General features: G+C 35.6%; 2 protein-coding genes across 2 annotated transcripts in view; one reads left to right on the top strand and one right to left on the bottom strand.

The window, feature by feature from the left end:
* cep15 (centrosomal protein 15) overlaps positions 1-24,190 on the bottom strand; it is a 58,481-nt gene extending 34,291 nt beyond the window's left edge. The window contains exons 1-6 of the mRNA XM_088915249.1: positions 24,125-24,190; positions 23,950-24,021; positions 23,351-23,449; positions 22,993-23,116; positions 21,991-22,059; positions 21,303-21,421 (exon numbers count right to left, since the gene is read on the bottom strand). Of these exons, the coding sequence (XP_088771375.1) occupies positions 21,303-21,421; positions 21,991-22,059; positions 22,993-23,116; positions 23,351-23,409 (371 nt within the window). The 5' untranslated portion in view covers positions 23,410-23,449; positions 23,950-24,021; positions 24,125-24,190. The remainder of the gene's footprint in view (positions 1-21,302; positions 21,422-21,990; positions 22,060-22,992; positions 23,117-23,350; positions 23,450-23,949; positions 24,022-24,124) is intronic.
* Positions 340-2,769, top strand: fezf2 (FEZ family zinc finger 2). The gene is made up of 4 exons (XM_088915250.1): positions 340-1,186; positions 1,449-1,583; positions 1,674-1,806; positions 2,510-2,769. Exons 1-4 carry the CDS (start codon positions 398-400, stop codon positions 2,767-2,769), a joined length of 1,317 nt encoding a protein of 438 aa, XP_088771376.1. The 5' UTR covers positions 340-397.
* Positions 24,191-26,164: the final 1,974 nt, after the last annotated feature.

Below are 26,164 nucleotides of genomic sequence, written 5' to 3'. Positions count from 1 at the left end.
CGAGGATGTGTGGTATCAAAATGTGACAGTATAGCCACGCAGCAATACTTGAATCCATCTGTCTTCGCTTTAGAAAAGGTAAACTACTAAACATCGATTCTTCTACAAGTTTTGAGATCAGATTTTCGATTCAAAAGTAGCGAATACCAATGAACTTGAGTGTTTTTTTTCTAACAAGCTCTATAATGTCTTGTTAATTTTTGTGTGTACTAGTTAATGAGCATTAATCTGGTACCCCTCGGTGCCATTGTTCGGGGGATGTCCATTTGAATGTGAATGGGTGACACTGTAAGAACCAAGGTGCTTATTAAACTGATGTGTGTCCTGGCTTTTCTGGAATGCAGGAGGGGAGGACAGAGCGGGTAGTCGGCGGCTGCTCACACCAAGTTCTTCAAGAATGGCGAGTTCTCTTCCTTTAGAAACAGTGATGTCCTGCCCAAGACACGAGACCAGGAATGGAGCCTCCGTCGCCCCAAAGGCGCTGGCCTTCTCTATTGAAAGAATTATGTCAAAGACTTCGGAACCAAAAAGCTCCTTAGACGAACAGCATGGAGCTGATCTCTCAGAAGGCAGAAAGATGGTCAGTTTGTGCTCACCTATACCTTGCATGATCCCTATTCAGCCTTTAAGCTACGACCTGCAAGCCAAGGCGTTAATGAACTATTCCGAATTTTGGAAAGCTAACTTCAGAGGGACAATCTGCACTTCGGCCGCCATGTGCAAATCTAACTGTGGTATGTGCTGCAAAACAGACTCGGGTTTTATGCATTCCTTATTGCCAAGCGCCAGGGTGATCAAGCCTCAAGTAATTCATCAAACAGTGGCAATGCCAGCCAACGGGTCTCTCTATTATTTTAACTATTTGGATTCTTCGTATCACCCGTCGGATCTCCTAAGCGGACATTTTTTCTCTTCCAGCATAGTAAATTCGCCGTCACAAACTTCGCTCACCGCGCATCAGAAATTAATTCTGCTGGAAAACGCCAAACTTGCGAGCTCGGCGGCGGAGAAGTTTCCCACACCGCAATACCCACACAAAGAACACCTCCCTGGACAACTGGACCAAATAGTGAAGGAAAATCACGGCCTGTCTTCGGAAAAAAACGGAGTAAAAGCGCACAGTAAACTCAGCAACAATTCCTCAGATGGGAAACCTAAAAATTTCACTTGCGAAGTCTGCGGCAAGGTAAATAAAAAAAACATTTATTCGTTAAAGACAATCACTGCACTAGTTAAAAACTTGAGCGCACATTAGCAACTAACATGAAAGTTTAGTGGGGAAATTGAAAAGCAAATCTAATAAAACTGCATAAAACATTAAAAAAAAGATTTTGCTAAATTCGTTTGAAATGAAATCATACCGTAAGCATTATTATTTAACTAATATGAAAAGCTTAAATGAAAAGAAACAAAATTAACATATTCAAAATGCCAATCCTCTTTTGCAGGTGTTCAATGCGCATTATAATTTAACCCGTCACATGCCGGTGCACACGGGAGCCAGGCCCTTCGTGTGTAAAGTCTGTGGGAAGGGTTTTCGTCAAGCCAGCACGTTGTGTCGACACAAAATCATACACACACAGGTAAGGGCCGTCTTTTCAGAACGTATGTAAAACAACTGTTATTACAACAGTGACTTGATTAAAAACTACTGTGTCTGTTGTTGTTACTAGGAAAAACCTCACAAATGTAATCAGTGCGGAAAAGCCTTTAACCGAAGTTCTACGTTAAATACCCACATACGGATACATGCTGGATATAAACCTTTCGTTTGCGAATTTTGTGGGAAAGGTTTTCATCAGAAAGGTAAGGGCTGTACTCACGTTTTTTCCCCAATCATAAAATACTTTGCATATTTTAAAATTTGAAATATTAAATTTAATATTGCATTTATAATTAACATGTTAAATCTCTAAATACATTGATCATCTTTTTTTCTGCTGCCATAAAATTGATAATTATTAAAATTATAAATATCTCACATTCATTTATTGTATGTCATTATACTTTATATCCACATTTTACGTTTACTGGCTTATCAAAGATGGAAAGATAGAAATCACGTTACTAGAGAAAATGTTTTGGTTATCAATGTTTCTTTCATTAAAAAGAAATCTAGAATACGCAATATAATAAATCCACTATAATTCTTAACAAATGTACAAAGAATTCAATCCATATTCTGACAGCCAACATCAACTCCCTCGAAATAGGATATGTCATTTTACACTAACTAACTTTTCCTACAAGATTCTAAATTCGCTATGGGTCACAAAACAGACCTCTTCCTAATTTATAACCTGACAAGTTCAGGCTGTTGTATTTGATTTTGACAAAGTTTGACAACTTCTTGACTCCCACATGCAAAATGTTGGTTAATGAAGGCTCAGGGATGAAACCCCTTTGTCTAAAGTGACTTAATTGTGAAACGTTGGCCTGGGGAATTCCTGTTTCACTGCCTTAACTGAAGTTATATTTTACTCTTACAGTGTTTTATTTTTTTTTCCAGGAAACTACAAGAACCACAAACTTACTCACAGTGGAGAAAAACAATACAAGTGTACAATTTGCAACAAAGCCTTTCACCAGATTTACAATCTGACTTTCCACATGCACACTCACAACGATAAGAAACCGTTCACTTGTGCAACTTGCGGGAAAGGCTTCTGTAGGAACTTTGATCTGAAGAAACATATGAGAAAACTTCACGACAACAACGGCACTTCTATAGCTGCATCGAACGAGCACTCAAGAGGGGTTCAAGGCTGAACGTATCTCTTCTCCTCTGAGGCGGACTGTCCCAATAGCAGTATCTGTTGTACATATAAGTTTATTGGGTAAATATTATGAGAAAATACTTGAAATGCCACATTATCGTTAACACTTTGCATTTATGGCACAATATTGTAGACGGTTTGACAATGTAAAAACCGAAAGTTATTTAAACTCTGATTTACCACGAAAACATTTCTATGTTTTGTAATGTAGTACTTGTTCTCAACAAGTATTGTAAAGTGACCTGTTAAGTATTTGTAGGCTTTCTTTTTATATAAATTAAAGTTACATGTACAATTTAATGTGTTTGAAAATCGGCAATGTTGCCATTTATAAATGCATTTCAGAAACTATTACACAAAATATCTTAAACCCTTAATAAAATACTAAGTTTATTTACAGCTTCACAGAGCATTTGTTGTAAAATGTTTTTTTTAATTATTATCCGTTAATACTAACATTAAAGACATTCATACTACATGGTCGATCCAAAGTAAAGTCGCTTTCATAACTATTTTTAAATTTTCTTTTATCACGTCTTTATCATATAATAATTAAAAGGCTATAGGTTACATTAGAAAAACGAACTTGCTTGTTGCGTTTTCCGCGTCTTCTTTTTACTAACCGTCACGTTTTTTCAGATTCCTATGATTATTTGAGCAAGTGTTTAAACGTATTTCAAGCCTCAAAAAACAGAACAAACGTTAAACAAGATTTCGGATGATCTAGACTAAATGAAATAATTATTTCTATAAATGCATTTTTAGAGTTTTATTTTTCTTTTTATTAATGAGAACAAAATGTCTATGTGTCTCGGTGAATTGAATTGTTGGGTCCGCAATGATATTCCAGGCAGTTCATAAACATTCTGGGGCATAATTACAGTAGATCTCAGTAACCTTAAGATAAAACAAAATTAAAATCTATAATAATAATTCAGGAAAATGTCCATATAAAATTATTTTTGTTTTACGTGTTTTGTAATCGGAAAGATCTGATTTGCATAAATTCGGTAGCCTTCACCTGACTCAGGGAATAACAGTTAAAATTATCAGAAAAATTAAACATTTTTCTTTGCATCACGGCGTTCCCCCAGTCACCTTATGAAAAGTGCTACAAGATACTCTATTGTACCCTTTAATTGCATTTTCTGTGTTTATAATACAGTACAGCGAATTAAATCATCTACAATCATGTACCTATTTTTAGCTTCTGTGCTTTACGTTGTCTTCGAGATCGCAGTAAATTGTCGTTTAAGTTGTAGATATCACGAATAAGGCAATGTTATTGTATTTTCTAAACACACGCTCAATTAATCAAAACTAAAATACTCAAAATACCAGTTGTAGAATAGATCTTTAACTTTACGTCAGTAATTAGTATTCTAAACCCCAAACGATCATAATTGTGTAATTACATTTTTGGTTATATGCACCGATTGAAAACTGTCACTCAGATTTTATTGAGCGCAGAATATGAACACTGTACGGCCATTAATCATTCTATCAATACAATTCCCATTGAATCATTAGAGTATACCATACATCTAATATTACATTGACTTGTAGTGTATTAAGGTATATTTAAACAATTTTGTGAAATACCAGATTCTGGTGATGCGATTTTACACTTGACTCCAGAATAATGACACAAATTACCAGATAAAACATGGACTCTTCAAAGCCCATTACATTAATCAGCTAAACACTCTCAGGAGGACGCTTTCCCATATCAGCCTGTTTTGATCGGAATATAGATAATCAAGTACTTGGGCTACATCAACTATACCCTGCACTGCTTCACCAACTTTAATATGGAATAATTTATTCTCCACACGTCTCCTGGAACAATATTATTCTAGTGCACTAACAGAAATTCTGATCAGAGAGAAATGCGTGCTGCTCAATCCTAGTTTTCCAATTACAATGCAATTAACACTCACAAGTCTTGCCCAGGGAATGATTAAAAGGCTAATAATATAAGTTGAATGGTCTGCTCACCTTTTTCCAGTTAAAGGATAAATACTGTGGGAGAAAAAAAAAGACCCGAACCAGAAGGTTCAGGATAATTTTATTAATGAGCCTGTACCCCGAATCCCCCCCCCCCCCAAAAAAAAAAATATCTGAAAACATAAATATTGGTGCTGTTAAAAGACAGCACAACTACCCCACATATAAATGGTCAAAATAATACAAAAATTGATGTTAATATTTAAGAACTGTATCTGATTGAAGGCAAAGGGGCAAACACATTTGAAATGTGCCGATGAATACTACTGTTTAGTAATTTACACATTAAAATAATTTGAAACCGAAGGCAAAAATGGGAAAATCAAATATATATATTTAAAAATTTAATTGGACTACACTGAATACAGAAGCATTTAAAGACTTTGAGTCTGTTTTCTTTTAATCCGACTTGGAATTGTCGATAGAGTAAATATTACCAAGCTTGACTTTACTGGAAGTATTCACTTTATTTTTCCTTGTTTATTACAATTGCACACGTTACAAACCACGAAAAGCTGAACTAAGTTGCAGACTGGGCGGGGCAGAGGGGGAGAGTTTGAGAATTAGCATGTATTTTAGCCTGTGATTCACGCTTTGATCGAGCTTATTATATCGGTGTCCCGTTCCCATAACCGCTGTAAGTACTGTATTATGGAATTCCACACCCTCGGGTACGAAAGTAATTAGTTAATTAATTCTCCGAACATTTCAGTTACATGTCAAGGAGAAGGGTGTAGTTTTGCTCATCTTATAATGCCTGTAAAACCGACTTTTAAAGATACAAATATAAAAGAGCCATTTCTATATATATATATGAGCCCCAGAGAAGGTTACTAAAACTGCGAAACTAAATAAACGTATTAGTAGAAGCCATTAACATTACTTTCTTCAACAAGTGGTCACATATTGATTGGGAAAACAATGACAAATATTATGACGAATTTAAGAATACCCTACTGTCTTACATCTAATTTTATTTGCTTTAAGAACGTACTTTGCAATCAAAATACCCATTCCTGGCGATATCTCTGAAGACACTAATGCTTGTGATACTTTTCAGCTACAGCGTACTCTGTGAACATAGATATAATCGTGATCAGTAGTTAACTAAATGCTCTGATTTTTTAACTTAATAAGGGTACACGTTTAAACACATCTTCAGTTAAATAACCATTATTATCATATAGTTACTGTGCCCTATATGTATAGATGTTTTTTTAATATGACAAAAACAACACCAATCTCGGTCCATTAAATTACCCATTTCGGCGTTACCAAATGGCCAAAGTTCAGTATTTTATTTTATTGCGTATACGTGCGTGTTTATGTTTCAGAAACCTGTAATACGGCTTTAAAGTCTCGTCCTGGAAAAGCAAATGTTTCTTAAAATATCCCTATTTTTTCATTAATCTATTACAATCTCAAACAGAAAAATATTGAATTTTATTAAAGCATTTAAAGACAATATAAAGCCAAAACCATTTTGTTTTTTCAAGAAAGATTACGTTTACTTCAAAAGGTCATAACCATACGCACGCCAAAGCAAGCACATCAGATATGATAGGCTACTTGTACGATTTCTATGCCTCATTAAACAATTACTACGCGATTACAATAAAGTTATCCGATAGTCACAAGACCTAGGATGTCACAGTCGTGAGGTTCAGTGTGTTGCATTGTATGTGGTAGTACAGTATATACATGTTTTAACGTAAATTAAGCCTTCTTTTCATTTCCCAATAAACGATTAACATTTTTAAATATTTTAAATATTGTTGCTTAACATTATTTTTGTGTACAAATATCATCACCCGATATTTATGTAGGGTTTTAAAAACACTGCTTTCATGTTTGCTTTTGTTTTAATTCGTTTTAATTTAGTTTCTAGGAGAGGTACAAGTATATAGGAGTTTACAAGGGTGAACTGGTTTCGCGCTGTAGTACGCAGAGGTGCTAGTCTTGTCCAACACTGAATACGAACGCTGGGAAGTAAACAACCTAAAGGCAGCCGCGTTGCCCTTTTCTCTGCACTTACCTCTTAAACATCTGAGCAACCAGCTTTGCTCCTAGAAACATGTTAATTGACAACGGAGCTCATTATGGCTTGCACATGTAAAACGCAGCGAGAAAGATTTCATGGACAAAAGCGCAGTAATGAACTGTCAACAATCGAGTATATCTACACGACCAGGATCACTCAAGAACAGGGCATTTAAAGGCAACAAAGGATTGTCTGAGACAGGAAGAAAGGAAGACCTAGACTTTTGTTTAGTCAACTCAATTGATTATAAATGAAAGATTAACAAGGGTAGCTTCAGATTTTTTTAAGGGGTGAAGAAAAAAAGCCCAATTAAGTCCACCAAATGTTAACTACATCGCTTTTCCCCTGTTTAGTCCAAATGAAATTCTAATTAAACCGTCCCTCACGATCATTTTGGAAAGCAATTTATCTCCCTGCTGGAGTAGAGAAAGCGAGTTGTATTACTTGTTAGAAGAAGCGTTAGTTCTTGGCACAAAGAACTCACAAGGCGCATTGTAAAATGCCGAGGGGAAGTTAATGAGCATCAGGCGAACTCCTTGGATCTATTCCTGGAGAATAGCGTTGAAAAGATGGAATCAGCCAACATACTGTATAGTGTTCTGTACACTGTCCTTTATATCCAACATTAAAAGGGCAATCTACAATAATATTGTTCCAGTCTTTTGGAATATGCAGTGAATATCTGGTGGAGCACACACAACATAGGGAAATAAAAAGCTGCTTCTTTTTTAATTAATTACAATCTAAACAGTTCTTTTTGTATTCTGTCAGATCGTGGGTTCTTCTGCTGAATATGGATTTAAGATGGTGAAAAATAAATCATCAAAGTATCAAATCTCAGATGATAATGCTGGCAATTATGACACGGTTGTAAAGGATATTGCTTTCTTTTATCTGTTTCTTGGATGACTGCTTCTAAAATGCTGCTCAGTGAAATATTGCCAGAAAAAAATAATCTAAAAAACATTCTAGACAGTACATACTGTATAAAGTGACCAACTGTATTCAGTCCTACTGCAGGATGAATGTCTGCTAAATAACAGGGGTGGCTATGACAATGTTTTTGGTCAGTGTGAATTGAATCTCATACCAATCAATCTATAACAAAAATTTCTTTCTGCCAGTGACACTGAATTGCTTACTTTTCTGATAGATGTAACAGTTTGCCTTTTATTTGGTTGATCTGATATAACATACCATTTTCTCTTTGATTAAAACATTAAAGGTAATGTTTAAATATCTGACTGAAAGCTGCTTTATACAATAATGTTCAGCAAAGCTTGAGGCGTGCAGCCTGTTTTTTTATTTATATACAAAGAGGAAAAAAACTGTCTGATTGCATATAACATATTGTTAGATTGTTAGTTACATCCCCAAATGTAAAAAAAAAAGTTTAGTATTTTAAAGGTTTTATGGTACTTTTATTGGACTTAGTCTATCCAGTGGACACTAATTTGTTTTTAAAATTACTTCATTCAGGGATCACAGCCATAGACTAAAGGAAGGACAGTGGGATTAAGTCAGATTGAAATTCAAATGTCTTTTAACTTAAAGTAGAATACTTGCCAAATTCCTTATTAGTACCTCATAAAAATGATATGCTGTACTAGAAGACTTACTCACTGATAAAAGGTATAATTTTAAGAGGCCATGAAAATACTAAGTCAAAGTAGAGGAAATACTCTATCAGAAAAATGGAACTCACTTGAGTGACATTAGAATTCCTAGACACATGGTAGAAAGAATTAAAATTAGTATTAGCATCAATAGTAGTCTGTATCAGACAGTGAGGACAACCACAAGCATCCTTCTGTGGTCCTCTTGTTGTTCTAGCTTTGTATCATGTCGGTTCTCCAAAGCAGGTTCAGAAAAACGTGTTGTCTATACAGTATGCACTCGAATTGTCAAGGATTCCAAGAATTCACAGTCTGAAGCATCCTCAAGGGCATTGGCTGAGAAGGTGGCTTGTGGCTTTAAGGTTTGTCACTTGTTTCTTGAGGGAGATGGCTGGTCTGCCCCCTTGGGATTTCATCAAGGTCAGTCAACATGATGATCTCCATTCAGAGCAAGTCTCCAAAGCTAAGGGACATAAAGCCAATGGGACCAACATTACAGAAAAATGAAATTCAACTTTTCATACAGCAATTATTTCAAATTTCAAGTTCCACATGTCATCTATACAACTGATACCTTGTGGCAGTACCTCATCTTTTGAATTGGTCTCCCAAATCACGTACAAGTATAAAAAATTCTATTATGCAGGTTGGTTAAATTAGCACTGAGATAGTTAAATGAGTATTGAGATCAAGTCAATTAATCAACATCAGGTTCAAAAGTACTGTACTGTATGTGGGGCTGCTGCCTCTGTAGGCAGTGTTTGGTTGTTGGGGTTGTCTTGTATTTGGTTTTCATTCTGTGTTCCAAGTTTCAACAGATCTTTTTACAATGACATGAGAAGCACAGTAATACAAATGTGAAAATGTTTCTGTGAATACTTTCTGTGTTAAGAGGTTTAGTGTTTAAAAAACAAAAAGTAATCTGTGATACCAATATAAAGACCACTCCTAAAAGACTGTACATTTTGGACTGAAGAGTCAATGAAAGTAATTGTTAGTTTTAAAAGACATCCACTGTCAAACCCATGCTCAGATGGAACTATTGTATATAATGTTATATAAAATGGAACTATTGTATATAATTGGATTATGCCTGGCTTTTTAGAAATCTTATTTCTAGTAATGATTCTGGCAAACCAGAGCCTATTCTGGAAGCATAAGGCCAGAGTTATGCAGCAGTGCAATCCAGGTGTCCATAATGTATTATTAAAATGTAATATTAACTAAGCAAATTGATTAATACAAACAGGTATGATACCACTCACCCATTAAAGTCCATTAGATTGAAAACGTACAGAAATTAAATAAATGAACACCCTTGTTTTAAACATAAAAACGTGACACAATATGTTCAGCAAAAGTTTTTATCTGATCAACCCTTCTCTCAAAAGTAGAGTTCATTTGTATCTGATGCAATAAATTTTTCAAACCAGTCAACAGTCACAGCACAGAAGCAATCAATTTCTGACCATTACCCAAATTATATTTACCAGTTCCAGTGTACAATGACTAGATAATGGGTATCGCCTTTCAGACTATTTTTCATCAGAAAATTATCTTTTTGAGGGATGGTAAGGGACTACTGGAAAATTCAGAGCATGGAGAAATCATATGATGCCTCTATCCAAACTAAGAGAAACAACTGAGAGAAAAAGCAAAAATAATTAAAAAAACATTTTGTCTATTCTAGGTTTTTGAAATTAATGATTATCTGTGCTTCATTATTACTAAACAATTTAGATTTAAGTGACAATTATAGTACTATATTAGATTTAGAAGACTGACTATCAAACTTAATGTTCAAAAGGAACTATTGAATTTCAGAAGTCTCTACAATAAGGAAAACTGATTATATCTACCTTTTTATGGCTTTCTTAAGTAAAGGATTTCTGAAATGACATTGAATTAATATAATATCTCCAAACAGGTATTTATGATTTTGCATAGAACACTGTCAGTTTTGTAATATTTAGTTATTTATTACTGTATTGTATTATAAATATAAGTGTACAGTACTTCTGCAAATTCCATTGCGACTGTGGATATTTTACTTTCCATCAGTTCCAAGGTACTCCGGCAATAAAGTCACAGGGATTCAAACCTAGAAAACTCAGCAGTGAAAGTCTAAGAACAAGCTAAGTTTACAGTTTGTTGTATAGGCAGCAATCCTGAAAACTCTCCACAGACAATTAATATGGACAAGCTGGAAAAACACCCAGGATTTCCAGTACTGTTGCAATGAAACTAACTCCATGTTTTTCACAGGAGCTCTGTGACTACAAGCAATTAAACAGAATAATCAGCTACTTATTCAATACCTTTTAAAACCAAACTCAAAGCCTAAGTTTTTTTCAAAGCTATTGTTTCTAAGAAACCAAATTCTTCACACTGATTTTGATTTAATGCAATGGCTGATCCATTGCTAAAACTATGATGTGGGTGGGTTAAACAAAATGCTGGCCCTGAGTCTCCAGGTGTTTGGGTTAAGGCTCTGGAGCTGCAGCACTGACAACCACACATGTGACTGTTACATGTACATTTTGGAAAAGCTCAATATATTTATGAAATCAGGCAACATACCAGCACATATTTTTATTTACAAATATCCCAATTTTTGCCTCGCAAACAAAGCAAATGTTTACTCTAGACATCGAGGTCAATTAATGAAATTTACAGCTGACAATTCTTCACAATTAAGTTTGAACTGAAATAACGGTGAGGAAAAAGCATCAAGTTGAGTTTTGAAATAATGAAAAGTGGAACGGTGCAGAATCTCCTACGTATTGGAGAAGGGTTAGGTGCAGTATTCCCTGCAACATTAAATCAACCAAATCGACTATAGACATTAGCAGAAGCCCTTGGACTTTTTCACATTGTAGTGTACTATAATATGAACTCTTAATGTATTTAATTGAGCTTTCTTCCCATTGATTAACACTTCTTCATCTTTGCATTTTCCCACTTATGTGGGGTCTGCTTGTTTGCACTGATTTTTCCACTTCATACGGTCTGTGGCGTCTTAGCAGGTGACTTTTGCGAGGCGCATGCCGTCTTTCAGCCGATCCAGCCAGCGCGTAAATGGTCGTCCACGGGGTCGGCGGCCTTCCACATTCAATTCGAGGGCGGTCTTTGCCATTGATGTGTCACTGCTGCGGAGCACGTGTCCATACCATCGCAGGCGCGATTCCCTCATTTTCTCAGTGATTGGGGCGACTTTGAGTGTTTTTCACACCTCTTCATTCATGACATGGTCTAGTCTCGTCAAGCCGAGGGTCCATCGCAGCATCTTCATTTCCATCGTATGGAGTGCCTGTTCATGTTTCTTTGTCATTGGCCAGCATTCAGTTCCGTATAGGGCCACTGGTCTGACCACTGAGCAGTAGACTTTGGATTTTAGGCACAAAGGGATCTTCTTGTCGCACATTGATTAACACTATGTCAAATAAAAAGCAACAATCTCTTTACAAATCATCCTAAAATAATTATAAATATAAATCAGAAACTAAATGATGGGATAAGTATTTACCCCCTTTTTTATGACACACCTAAATAGGCTCTGGTGCAACCAACTGTCTTTAGAAGTCACCTAATTAGTTGAATGTAGTTCACCAGTGTGCAATTATGGTGTTTCTCATGAGTTCAGGTTAAATACATCTATCTCAGGGATAGATGTCCCACGGTTGGTTAGTACAACTAAAACCAACTATAGCATAAAGACAAAGGAGAGGTTTGGGTTATTGAAAAGCACCAATAAGGGGAAGAGTATAATAACATTTTCAAGACTTTGAATATCCTCCAAAGCACAGTTACATTCAATATTAAGAAATGGAGAAACTATGGCATAACTGAGAATCTGGGTAGAACAGGTCATCCTCAAAGGTGAGAACTAGTCAGGGAGGCCACCAAGAGACCTGTGACAACTCTAAAGGAATTAGTCATTCATGGCTTAGATGGGAGAAGCTGTGCATATGACAACAATTGCCTAGGTGCTTTACAAATCTGGGATAGACTGAAGAGTGGTATAATTAAAGCCATTGTTGAAAAAAACTGACATCAAATCTCAACTACAGTTTGCCAGAAGGCATATGGTTGACTTCAAGACCGTGTGGAAGAAGATTTTATGGTCTGATGAGACCAAAATGGACCTTTCTGGCCTCAAAGCTAAACAGTATGTTAATGCACAAGTGGAACACTGCACATGATCCAGAGAACACCATCCCTACCGTGTAGCATGATGGTGGCAGCACCATGCTACAGGGGATGCTTCGCTGCGTCAGGGCCTGGAAGACTTGTGAAGATAGAAGGCAAAATGGATTCAGTAAAGTACAGAGAAATCATGAAAAACCTGCTGCAGTCTGCAGGAGAGATGGGACTTGCGAGAAGATTCATCTTCCTGCAGGACAATGACTCAAAACATAAAGCTAAAACCACACTGGAGTGATTTAAAAACAAAAAAGTTACTGTTCATGGATTGACCTTGTTAAAGTCCAGACCTCAATACAATTCAAATCCCCATCCAAGATGAGGGAGCTTGAGTAATTTTGCAAAGAAGAATGGGCACAAAATTGCAATGTCCAGATGTGCAAACCTAGTAGAGACTTATCCATTAAGACTCATGGCTATAATATCTGACAAAAGTGCCTCTACCAAGTATTGACAGGAGGGGTGACATCTTATGAAATCTGTTATTTTTTGTTTCATATTCATAATTGGTTGATTAAGAATGACTTGAAGAATTATATCTTAATTTGACATGATCCAGCGTTTTGTGTTGATCAATGCTAAACAACACTAGTTAAATACATAATGATTTCATATTGTAACACAATAAAATGTGAAAAGGTCCAAGACAGGTGAATACTTTTGACAGCCACTATATTTGAAAAGCATATAATTGAGTAACTTAATTGTCTTGTTAGCATGAAAGGCTTGTCTTTGTGCAACTGTATATTTGTTAATAAGTGTTTGTTAGTTTAAGGGTGGTAGACCCAAGATGGTGGTAGCCACTGCATTTGTCAGGTGCTGTAGTATCTTCATCTAAAACCCTTTATCTTCGTTTTTTTATATATGTTTGTTTACTCTTAAATAAAGCCATTAGTCCACCCTGGACTTGAGTCATATTTTTACACTAAATTTAGTTTTTTAATGTTGAAAAGACCCAAACAACCAGCCTAAAGTGGGTGATCTTCCACAATGACATCAATGAACCAGTTTGTTTTTCTGATGAGCCCAATGCAGCCGACATAAAGAAAGTTAAGAAATAGTTTGCATATGAGTCTAATATGGGAACATGCAGTATAACTGAAGTAATATAGAAATAATTTTTATTTGTAAGACTCATTTTACATTAGTCACTTAAGAGACTTAACTCTAGGGCATTCTACAGTACATTTGGACACACTCCAATCATATTTACATGAGCATGAGGATCCCAATTACCCCTAAGAAGAAGCACAATATTTAAGCATCTCTTGTACATGCAAACATGGGGATCACAAAAACCTAATTTCCAGACTGCCCATATGCCAAACTTAAACTCACTTCAGAGGCACTTTATGGATTTGAAACTTGAAGAAAATCATCTGGTTTAGCATTTTTCCAAACCCATCTTCTCTGTGCATTTTCTCTCAATCAGGATGAGGTTAAAAACATTTCATTCTTTGCTGCTTGTTTTCTTGCAAATACCCATCCTGCCAAGCTTCTTAGCCCACTATGTTTTCATAAACTTTCAACATCTTCAGTGGACAGCTTTAACAGGAGAGTAAATTCGTTGTAAGTGCCCAGGAAAACCATACTTTGACTTCTTTGGCAACCCTCCTTTTCAACGAATAATCCTTGTTAAGACCAGGTGTTTGGAAGATAATGAACATCATGAAGAACTCATCATTCCTGGCACCAATAACATGATTCAGTCCCAGTCACCAGCACAATGTATCTGTGGTATCTCTGGCAAATGCACTCCAGGGCATTCTGTATTAGAATACATAATGTAAAGCTAGTCATTTGGAAGGACTCCAGACCTTGCTCTTCAAAACCCTTTAGATAATTCATCACAGCCTCTTGACTAGTACATGACCTTCAGGGTATAAGCTGGCCCAGCTGAGTAACACAGGCAGCTGCCAAGCATTCAGTCTTGAACCTCAATTGTCCGGATGATACCATTTGTCAAACCTCCAAGTCATGGAAAATAATGCACTATGATAGTTGCAATTAGAATATCAAGGATGGTATGTCTCATGTTGACAAGAAGGTATAAATAATGTTATTGTATGACTGGCAGAAGCAGTGAAAGTGCTCAGTGGTAACTTGTTTCCTTTGTTTAATCTGCCATATAGAATTACACATACAGTATGTCCCTAAATTAACAGTGAACTCAAAGAAATGTGACTATTCTGAAAGATTTTGCAACCTGCGCACTGAAGCAGCTCCCCACTCAAACCTGTTCTGAAAGATGCCCACTTAAATCATTTTAGCATTTTTGATTAAAAGCAACATCATGCAATGCCTCAAAAACCTTTTTGATATTGAATAAATCAATTAAATAATTATGCTTATTAATTTAATGTCTGACTGCAAAGAAAACACAGCTAACTTCATGTAATACAAAATTCCAAGCTCTTCTGCAACATACTTGAACAGCAGTCGTTCTGTGCTTTCTGAGAAAAGGGAAAACCAAACTTCTAATGTTAAAAACAAAAAGGAACATGTCAGTGGTCTGCACTGATAATTAACAGAGACTTATTATTAAGGACTATAATGCATCTAGAACTTTACAGTTTTACTGTGCTGTTTATAACTGCTGTTTTCTGAATGGGGCACTCAGTACATTAGTGGGGACCATGTAGCTTTAAGGTATTTCAGTAAAGATATGCAAAGTGGTCTCTAGGTTAGTCAAAAAGACAAACACTGCATGATGACTGATTTTAAGGTAATAAAGTTAGGTCATACAAGACAGAATATTAATTATATTTTCATTCTTCTTAGTTCAAGGGCATAAATTGTCTACAATGCTTCATGTCTAGCATTAAGAAAGCTGTTGGGTGTAATGATGGCAACCAGATTCCTTCAGCTGCCGATGAGGTGGTAAAGACTCTGCATTTGGGTATCTTAGACTCCAAAAGAAATGAAAATATCTTGAAAAGAAAACTATATGGAATGTAATCATATAAAAGCTATTGCCTTTCTCCCTTTTGTAAATATGGGAAAATCAATTCACTTATGGCTTTGCCCAAATAAGTAAATTAAAATAAATATTTAAAGCATCTGCTATTAAAAATACTGCTTTTCTTCATACAGAATTAATAAGTAGCTGCGGATTTCAGATCAAATCTGAATAGTTTCAACAATTAGAAACACAAATTATGAAAACAAAACAGTCTTCAGTAGAGAACGACAGCTACTTCAGGAAAGCTTCTTAGGCAAGTAAGAATTAAGCTACTACTGCCCTCTTGTGGTCAAATCTTCCCAGCACTCATCTTTCAAAGCAAATGGGATCCGATCGTTGTTTAAAGTGTATCAAATAAGAAATAACTTTAAAGCATCCTATTGAATTCTGCTATACGTTCGAGGCTCCTTAATGTAGGTTTCCTTTGTGAATTATAAAATCAGTTTAATAGTCTTACTTCTGTACACTGATATTAAATAAAGGGGTGTTCAATTCAATTATGGCCATCTTTTTTTAAAAGGCTATAAACCTCCTTACTAAAGGGCACAAACAAGCCATTTGAGCCATTTAAATCATTGGGTTGCTTAGTAGCTTAGTAATACAAGGCATTCAATTAAGCCATTCTTTAAAGGAAGCCTTGATCATCAACTTTAACAACACTTACTATAGCTCGTTGTTCTAAACTCCTACAACGCTTTGTGTAAGAAACCGCCCCCTCTTCTCAGTCTTCAGTTTGCTTCCCCATAATTACCACTTGTGTTCTCATTTGTGTTTTGCTGTTGATCCTGAAGAAACATGATCAGAAGCTACTTTCATTAAAACTAAAAGATCTATTTTTTAATTATGTACTAATTCAGATATAATCAACACATTGCAGATTATTCACAACTCTGCAGTTCCAAGTCCCTTGATGCTTTTGGCATGTCCTGCAAGCCAAGACATAGCATCAGAAAGCACTGATTGCAATATGAGTGCAGCACTCCCAGCATAGCAATAGTTTTTTTAAAACAAATATCTATGTTTCAGACTCTACACTTAAGGTAATGTAAACATTACAAAAGAAAGCAGATATAATACAAGAAATGTAGCGCATATATTAAAAATGAAAGATTGACAACATGCAAAGAAAAGGGAGGAAAAATTAAACTGTTATTTCTAAACTAAATGCAACATTAAAAAACAATTCCACAGAAAAAATGTCATAAATATGGCTGGGAGAAGCAATAATATTTTTCACATTCTGGCACATTTCAGACAAACATACACATTTGAAGAATACATTCCACTTGTCCATATTAAATTACAATTTCTTGCTAAGCAACAACGTAAACAAAGAGGAAACATACAACAATCATTTTCTTTAGAATTTCTTCCTGAATTCCCCTTTAATATGACTAATGCTTTCATGAACTGACAACTTGAATTATGACAAGGCAGCAAAGTCCTCATGTGTGAGAAAGGCTCAGCCTCATCCAGCCAAATGTGCCTAAGGATTTCTGTTGAGCCATGCAATGGCAAGCACAAGACAGGATAAACCAACATAAGCCAAAACCCACGTTCATTCAAAAGTTCTTTCTATTGCAAAAATAAACAGCTTGTTAAAATAAATTTGGAATCTGTGGGACTATATTTGCTGGTTTGAAGCTATGATGTCTCACAAGCTGCAGATGACTGTAGGACTGATGTCCTCCCTGGTAACACTTAATAGTTGGCTGAGTAGAGCAAGCACCTGTGTACCCCAGACACAAACAGTCCCCAGGATCCTTGAGCAGAACACTGAGGGCTTCACTCCCACAAAGAAGGAAGTATTTGTACACACCGCCAATGTGCTTGTGTTCCTGATTTAAGAACTTCATGAATATGACTTATTCAGGAGAGAAATTACCCCTGGCTTCAAATTTTAGGCTTCAAAAGGTATTTACAGGAAGCCATTAACTATCCTACACAGGCCTGTGCAGTGAGAGCCATGTTCCCACCTGATAAAGATATACAATGACTAGGACTACAGCTACTCCACAACAAAATGGGAAATACTCATAACAGGGCATCACAACTAGACCTGACCTAACTTGATGACATCTGACAGCCAGCAAACTTGCATTGAAGCCACTGGAATATTTCCAACCCATCTGGCCTGGTCGAAATGGCAACACTTCTCCCATTCCCACCACAGACCAGTCCTCTTCAAAAGCCATCCCAATTTTTGCCTCAACTCTATTGATTGCAGCTAAACAGTGGAACCTTCCACAAAGCACCAACACTCTGGGTAACAAGACAACAAGAAACAGTAAAAAGAATTAATTTCACCTTCTCAAGCAGGAAAGACAGGAAGACAATCAGCTGCCTCACAGGGAAGCTGGTAAAGCACGAGCTCAATTTTGTTTTGTCTGGGATTTCAAATTAACTAATCAATATTGGAAAATATACTATATATACCTTAGCAGAGCCTTATCATGCCTGTTCAATGCCAAACCTAAGGAGGCAAGAACTCACTGTCTGCTGACTTTGGCCTATCACGGAAGACTGAAAACAATGTTTTATACAGTACTGGACAGCAGCCATACCCCCAACAATATAACCACTGAGCAATTCATACATGTATATATTCTACTCCGAACCTGGTTGAGGAACTTCATCTTACACTGCCTAAACATCCCTTGCCCATAGAGGACAGCTAATGCTGTCACTATACTGAAATCACACAATTCAAATAAAGACCCCAAAGAGTTACCATTCCCATCTCACTCCTACTGGTTCCCCTCAAACTCACAGAACGGCTAATACAGAACAGAGCCACAGATTGAGCTGGCAGTACCCAAAGCACGCGCTAGCTTTAGAAAGAAGAAGAACAAAAAAAAAAAGAGGTAATGGCGGCCAGACTACATCAAAGAAAATAAGATCAAATTAAAGTGTATTCATGTTCATTGACCTTTCCTCGATCTAGTACCTGAAGTGTTGCTCTCGAACAACAACAGTACAGTTTAGATTGCTCCTAAATTCGCGTAACCACTTTCAAGCACATGACAAGAGAAATCATCAGTTAATAAAAAAAAAGTTAGCACAACTTAATCTCTTTTCTCTAAGTAATTACTGTTCTCCTGTGCATTATTGTTATGTAAATCAGTAGACCTTTTCAATTGTATGCATATACAGTACACTGTACATACACTACGGGACAATGGAGATACATTCTTTGGAAGATAAAGGGATTTTTCTTTTGTGCTGAAATACTTTCTATAACTGGAAAAAACAGACTATATCTTTCTTTTGAACTGCTTTTATAGTATGGTTAACTGCTACTAAAATAGTACAGAAATCCCAGTTCTGCAATTTACTGAATTATGGCTGTAAGTAACACATATGGCAAGCTTCTGTGTAAAACTAAGCGAACTATTTTCAAATGTCAATTTAAAAATTGTAATCTACTTGCCCAAAACTACAAATACATCCAACGATGATATTCTTGCCATAAGGCGGATGCTCCTGTCTGCCACTATAGGAAACAATTTACACTACAATTGCTGATGCCCAGTATTCAGAAAGACTGTTACACATGCATTCAATTCAAAGAAGTCAAACAGTCCTAGGAAAACATAAAGCATGGTCTTACAAATGGTCTTGATAAACTGATATAATAAAGCCAAAAATCTGTGGCTTATAGAAGCTATTGTGGCACAACTAGAAATATTGCAGGAAATGATTTATCTTGCCAAATGAGAACTGTCTCAGCATGTGAATATTTTAACTCACATTATGGGGAAGTAAATCTCTAGTGTACATTAAAGCAGACAAAGAAAGTTTCTAACAGTGGGTGGTCTAGTGAAAGGCGTTTAAAGACAGGGAGGCAAAAAAGCTGTATTTAGCTTTTTTTTCCATCTCTTTAAACTCTTATGTTTCCAATGACATCGTTCCAGCATGTGTTATATAAACAGATGGTTTACACTAAACTTTTTCAGAAACAGTTTTAGGAACACTATTTTTTTTCCTTTTGAAGCAATTAATCCGGATGTGCATTCTTGCTTACCAGTGTGTTTGTATATGCAGTATGTATAGTAATCACATGCACACACTCCTTATGGCATAGTTTGGTGAAAAGTTCAACATTTCATTGGCCACCATCTTAAAAATTCTTTATTTGTGTATATTTACTTTTTAGCAAAAAATTAATCCACACATTCTGTATTGATGAGGATCTTTTTCAATTGACAGAAATCAAGCAATCTATAATCCACAAGCATTACATTATACTCTTCCCTTTGGAACCTGGTCATACCATGGAAGTCACACAGATACAGTATGAAAAACACTTTCAGATCCTTATTGATTTATGTCAAAATGAATTATATCAGGAAATGCATGAAACTAAAAAATGAATTATGTACCAGGTTTTCAAATTGTAATTTATAAATCTTTTCTGTCTTGTTAACCTTAAAAATTGTAGATATTCTGGCTGCAGATAATCATGTTGACATTGGAAATCCAAATAAGGAGATACAGTGAAATCACAGTGTTCTCTTAACAAAATGGCTCTTCTGCAAGACGAGTATTTTTAACTTCTTGTAGTCAGAATTGTGTAACTTTACCACCTGAGAGATCTTAGCTGGAATTGTACGTACTGTGTGAGTAGCCAGGTAGGAAAGCTGAAATGGTGGGGTTGATGATCATTGGCTTGGTAGAGTTTTACTCAGGAGCCATGAAGGTCTCAGACAAAGATATGTGTTTCTCTTTTTCACCATGAAAATGAATGGTGGATTTCCGCTATTTCTTTTAAAAGACATCTTTGCATATGTTTCTTGAGCTTTGTGTTGTCCCGTATACATACATGGGGAGTGGGTTCAGTTCTGTCCTCTACTAGAGGGTCAGCCTGTATAGACTCAAGCTATTTTCTCATTTCTAAGCAGCTGCTTTATTCTATGTTCAGACACACAGTCCACAAGTGAGGAATAAAGGATTAACTTGAGGACCTAAGTAAATGTGAGCAAAGAGCATGACTGACAGATTTAAGATTGATTTGCTAATAATCAACTTTAAACACCTCCTTTAAAGAGGAAAGACAAAAGCTGCCAATAATATTGAACAGAAATGAAGCACACATAAGCAGTTCTTACAAACCAAAAACAAAACAGATGCACTTTATGTGTCCTATCCATTCAGCAAAACATCACTTTAAAAAAGGTTTCAATGCAGCTATTAATAAATGGCATCTTAAATAACGCACAATTTTCAACCAATCTGTAAAACTACTCATGCTTAATCTCCATGATGTTCAATGCATATGTTAAAAAATTTCATCTTTGCAATGTCTAGAAATTGTAACATTCACATAGCATTCTATATATACACTGTACGTATTCTATATATTTATATAGCATTCAGGCCACTACTGAGTGAAGTTAGTTTCTGTTATACAGTGGGGCCCACCTGTTGGAATAGGCTTAATAACACATTAGTCATGCAAATAAAATGATTAACTGAACATAACGTATGCACCAAATGAAACACCTACACACATTATGGTTTTCATATTTATGAACAGTACTAATAAAGAAAATATGGCAATCTGGCGATACTGTAATGCTTAAAATGCTTGTGTTTTGCTGTTCTGTCGTCTAGGTTGAGAGGTGCACACAATCCGGATGCACATACAGAATTAGATTAATGGCTCAAAATGTTTTCTCAATCCTCATTAAATGTACCTTTCCACTTTTGTTTTCCCAACAGCATGAATCCGAGCACTTGGATAAGAATACACTTTCCCTAAAAGAAACTGCTCCCATTCTGGAATCTTCTCTTCCACCGATGTCCAATATTGTGTCTGTCCCAAGACAAAACAATACAGGATTTAGTATGTTAATCAACTAAACTTGTTTTGTCCTTTAATAACTATATAGATTTTAAAATATATTTTCCAGTGAAATGGGTCTAAATTTCTAAAGCTTAGTTCCCCATATATTCATGCAGAATGCCATGTATCTTTACTACATATAGCACAGAGATTATTGATGTCAATAATGAATTTTAATATGTGAATACATAAAACCCATGTGTAGAAGACTTTAATGGGATTTGTACTGTGTAACAGATGCTTCATGTTGTTAATTGGCACACCTATGATCTCAATGTGAGAGATCAGAAACAACTTCCTGTGTTTTCTGCAGTAACCTTCAACCTGTAGCTCGTGCTAGCTTTAACCATTTCAAAGACAAATGTACTTATCAGAAATTAAATCTCAAGTGCATCTCAAATTCAGACCTATAAACTTTAATTATTTCAAACAAACCAATAAATAACAGCATTAAATAATTTTCTGTTACTGTAAACATCTACACTTTGCATATATTATAATAGATATATAATATACTACTATCGTCAGCAAAAGATTACCTCCAGGTTTACAATGTCAGGGTGTGGGAGTGGTCTTGCACTTAATCTGTCTTCCAATGCCTGCAAATCCTTAAAAAGTACATTTTATATATTTAGAGTTAAGCAAGACTGGTTGAAAGATAAGATTTTTTTCCAGCTAATTCACAATAAACGAATGGAGTAAATAATATCCCTTAAATGTGACTAATTACATTAATGCAAGAACTATATAAAACAAACTACTAAAAGTAAAAGATAAAACTGCTTAGTTATTGTAATGGGCATAATGGGCATTTTAATACAATTTATTTTTTTTAAATAAATTGTAATTTAACAAGATAAGACATCAAATATAAAACAGAACACAAGGAATGAGAGCTCACATGAGAACAAGAGAACAAAGAGGGGCAAATTAAAAAAAGAGATTTCAAGCAGGGAGGACCATCCAGTTAATCAAGCTCTCTATCCTATACAAGAATGGTTTGATGAATATTTATCAAAGGAAAATCCACAGCAAAGGAAAACAGAACTAATGTCCACATCTCATCAACAACTCACAAAAAAACTTTCCATCCACTTTATCAAAGGCCTTGCTTCCATACAATATATATATATATATTTTAGTAACCTCTTAAAGAACATTAAAGCTGGAAGAGAGACATCAGGGCACTCTAGAGAATAAAGACGCTGAAGATCAAATGGTGCTCAGTTGCAGAAACAAACAACCACTATTTTTCAGTCTAATTTCTGTAATAAATGATTAATAAAATTTCTGTTTAACCTTCACAACTTTGCTTAAGCGTTCTAGGATTATCTGTCATCATTAAAGATTTGAAGCACATTTATGAAATTTTTAATGTACATTCATTGCTCATTGTCTTTATCTGACCCTAACTGGACAAACTGCAGGAGCTATGCTTCTCTCTGGCCCAGTGCACTCTAATGAAGGCAAGCCTTTGTGATTTCTCTTTTGCTTCTGAGTATACTTATTGAATTGTAAACTGCACTGGAGGACAAAATTACCTTGAGAATTTTAGCATTTCTCTCACGGGCACCATCTGACAACACTGCATAGGCTTGCTTCTTCCTCTTTTGCTTCTCATATCGATCTTCCATCTGCTGAAGCAGAGCTGCCCTCCTGCTCAAACTGGCACATCCAAACACATCACAGTCATAACATGAGCAACATCTGTTGTTCTTTTACTGTGTTTTTGCTGCAGCTCTGTAACTGAGGATCCATTGCACACATTATGGGTGATAACATTCAAGTACAAAGTTATTGTTTTAAACAATAATTAGAGAAAACTAATCAAAACATATATAGACACCAAAAATGAAACTATAATAACAGGAAGTATGATTAACTTCATCATGTACATACATCTCCTCATGCCTTCTACTCAACTCAATTTCTTGAGTCAAGTAAAGTGCCATAATCATGCAGAAAAGATGGTCTCCCAGCTAGATTGAGGGTTGATAACTAAAAATAAAAAGAAAATGAAAACACATGTTGAGAAAGTTGTTTTAAAAACAATTTATTTAAGGAGCTATTTATTTTATAACTATGTTGGCTAGAGAGTAGTTTTTCGGAACAGTTAGCCCACTGTTCAGCAGGTGGCGCCCGTTCATCATGAGACAAATTTCAGATCTGGAGTCTGAAAACGAGACGTTTAGAAAAGCAACATGCCAGATTATCTCCGAAAACTTTTATTAAGAAATTGTACATTCAGCAGTAGAGATTTAACGCCTTATTGGGATAAAATAAATTCAAAGACTGAACAAAAAAGTAGAGGATATTGAGTATATTTCATTAAGACTTGTACTTTTTCGTAACTGTTAACTGCTAAAGAGTAATCGTGCTTGTACAAGTCAAGAATAATGTGTACATTCGTAAAAATACCCTTTGTTTGGTAATGATCAAGGCTTCTTAAATAAAATGTTAAAAGATTTTTAAAATGGCTCCGAAACGTTCAACATTACCTGAAACGCTATGTTTCCATTAGCTGCTTAATATTTGCGGGGGAAAAAGTTTTCAGGCTGAAAAACAATGTTCTAAAATGGTCAAGAGGCAGAAGGCATTACTTATTAGTACCACTATAAGACTAACGTAATTCTTAATAATACGATATTTTGAAAATCGTTTCATCAAACTCACCCCCGCTGTTCTCGTTTTGTAGCTATGGGGACAGGAAGGAAATTTCCAGACCGACTCAACCAATGAAATTTCCATTCGACGCCATCTTGGTTAAGTATACACAAGGAGATCAGCTGGGGTTCGGGATTTAAACAAGTTTGTTCATGACGTGTTAATACAATAAAAATGACGATTTTCCCCGATGAGACAGCAATTTGTCATCTCTCACTTATTTTTAAAATGAGTCTTCTTATTGCACTACGTCAAAATTATGTCCATCAGACGAATATAAGATAAGCAGTTGGGTTTGCTCCAATATTGACAGGCTGTAAAAGGAATTTGGTGGTGGACATAGTCCCATACAGTCTCAGGTTTCTTTTTCAATATACACTAGCTTTCTGATAAAAAATAAACATTTTTACAAGACCTTTATTGATCATACTTTAGTCTAAGAAACATTAGGTTTTCAGAGACACCACTGTACTCCTCAAGGGAGCTGCTGCTCCTATTTCATTGGTATTCATTTGGGGGTAATTTCACTTTTTTTAGGTGTTGTCATACAGTAAAAAAACAGCATGTTTCAACCCCTTAAAAAATAAAAGGGTGTGGATTAATCCGGCCTTTTCTGATTTCTGAGAGACTGATTTGAAAAGGAGTCAGGCCATAGATAAAAAGCGTCTGGGCTCGATGGAAGATAAAAACGTAACAATTATGGGAATATTATATGCTTTCATCTTTTCTGTTTTAAAATGCAAAACTCTAAGGAAAAGTTGATTAGCATTGCTTATTGTTTGTTACTCTCTGTTCTCATATTGCCATACACATTTATGTAGCAGTTTTCCACATACCTACGGTGGAATGTGCTTTTAGTCACACTTTTACTTATTAAGGTATGAACTAGTGAACACAACATCATCTTTATATTACAGTTCACTTTGCTAGAATGAAATTATCTTTTCTAAGGTTCTCTGTCTTTTGCATTTGTGTTCTAGGAGGTCTTCATCCCATCTGGGGCGCAGTGGAGATTTGTCATTTGGAGGTCAGATGTAAAAAGCAATATCCACACCTCCCCCACATGCAAACACACACAAAATGTATATTAGGAGCCTTCATCCAGAATCCAGTATTGCCTTATAACCTCATTCGTTTACCCATGAGTCTCTGGTATCTAGAAAGGCTGATGTGATTAACACTGTAGTCAGGCTTCATAAAATTGTGTTTTGGGGACCTGCCTTGTAAAAGCAATAATGTTTCTACTAACTAGAAACCAGCTGCTCAGTGTTAATAAGGTTACCTCCTTTTAATAGTATCAGTTTATTTGCAAACATCTGTTATGTTCAGTAATATAACTTAACTAGTTTTATTTGCTATTCTTCAGAGCGATAAAGGTACACATGCTCATTAATCTGTAAAGCGAGACAATAAAAAGACACTGAAAATTATTTTTTAAACAAAATCCCTTAGCAGTCTGCAGTATTCAGGAGGGCATTTTTCAAAGTTAATGGCCTACATTTACATTTATGTGTTTATAAATCTGCACGTTAACTAGTAGTTTCACAGAACCTAATTATCACTCATCATAGACTAATTATGTGGTAATGTAGATAGGAAAGTCCAAGAATTTTGCTAATCAGTGTCTGCAAAATAATTATAAATTTGAGAGAAAAGAGTAAGTACCTGTACATGAATTGGCTGCTTCAAATAAATATTTTCCCATCGACAATCACAGTGGCAATAATAAAATGCTGTTTAAACAGCAAAAGAAAATATATTTCATGTAATATATTACCTCCAATGTGTTTTGTATTTCATGTGTCTCAAAAACTAAAAGGAAAACTTAATTAAGATTTGATGCCTACCTGATAAACATTTGGTGTACTCAGTTAAATGTAAGGTCCTAAAGTTTTTTTGTGGCTAAAATGGTGTTGATTTATGCTTTCATTTTGTACCTGGTTTTTCCTCATTTGACTCTTAAATCCAGTTCTCTACTATTTTGTAGGAATGTTTTTTAGATTTGTTTCCTAAGTTGTGAAACCTTTTGTTAATTCCCTCCCAAGTCAC

The sequence above is a fragment of the Atractosteus spatula genome, chromosome 5 (assembly GCF_055471065.1).
Source record: "Atractosteus spatula isolate fAtrSpa1 chromosome 5, fAtrSpa1.hap1, whole genome shotgun sequence".
Lineage (NCBI taxonomy): Eukaryota > Metazoa > Chordata > Actinopteri > Semionotiformes > Lepisosteidae > Atractosteus > Atractosteus spatula.
Note: the sequence above shows the minus strand (reverse complement) of the source record. Positions and strands in the feature narration are given on the sequence as shown.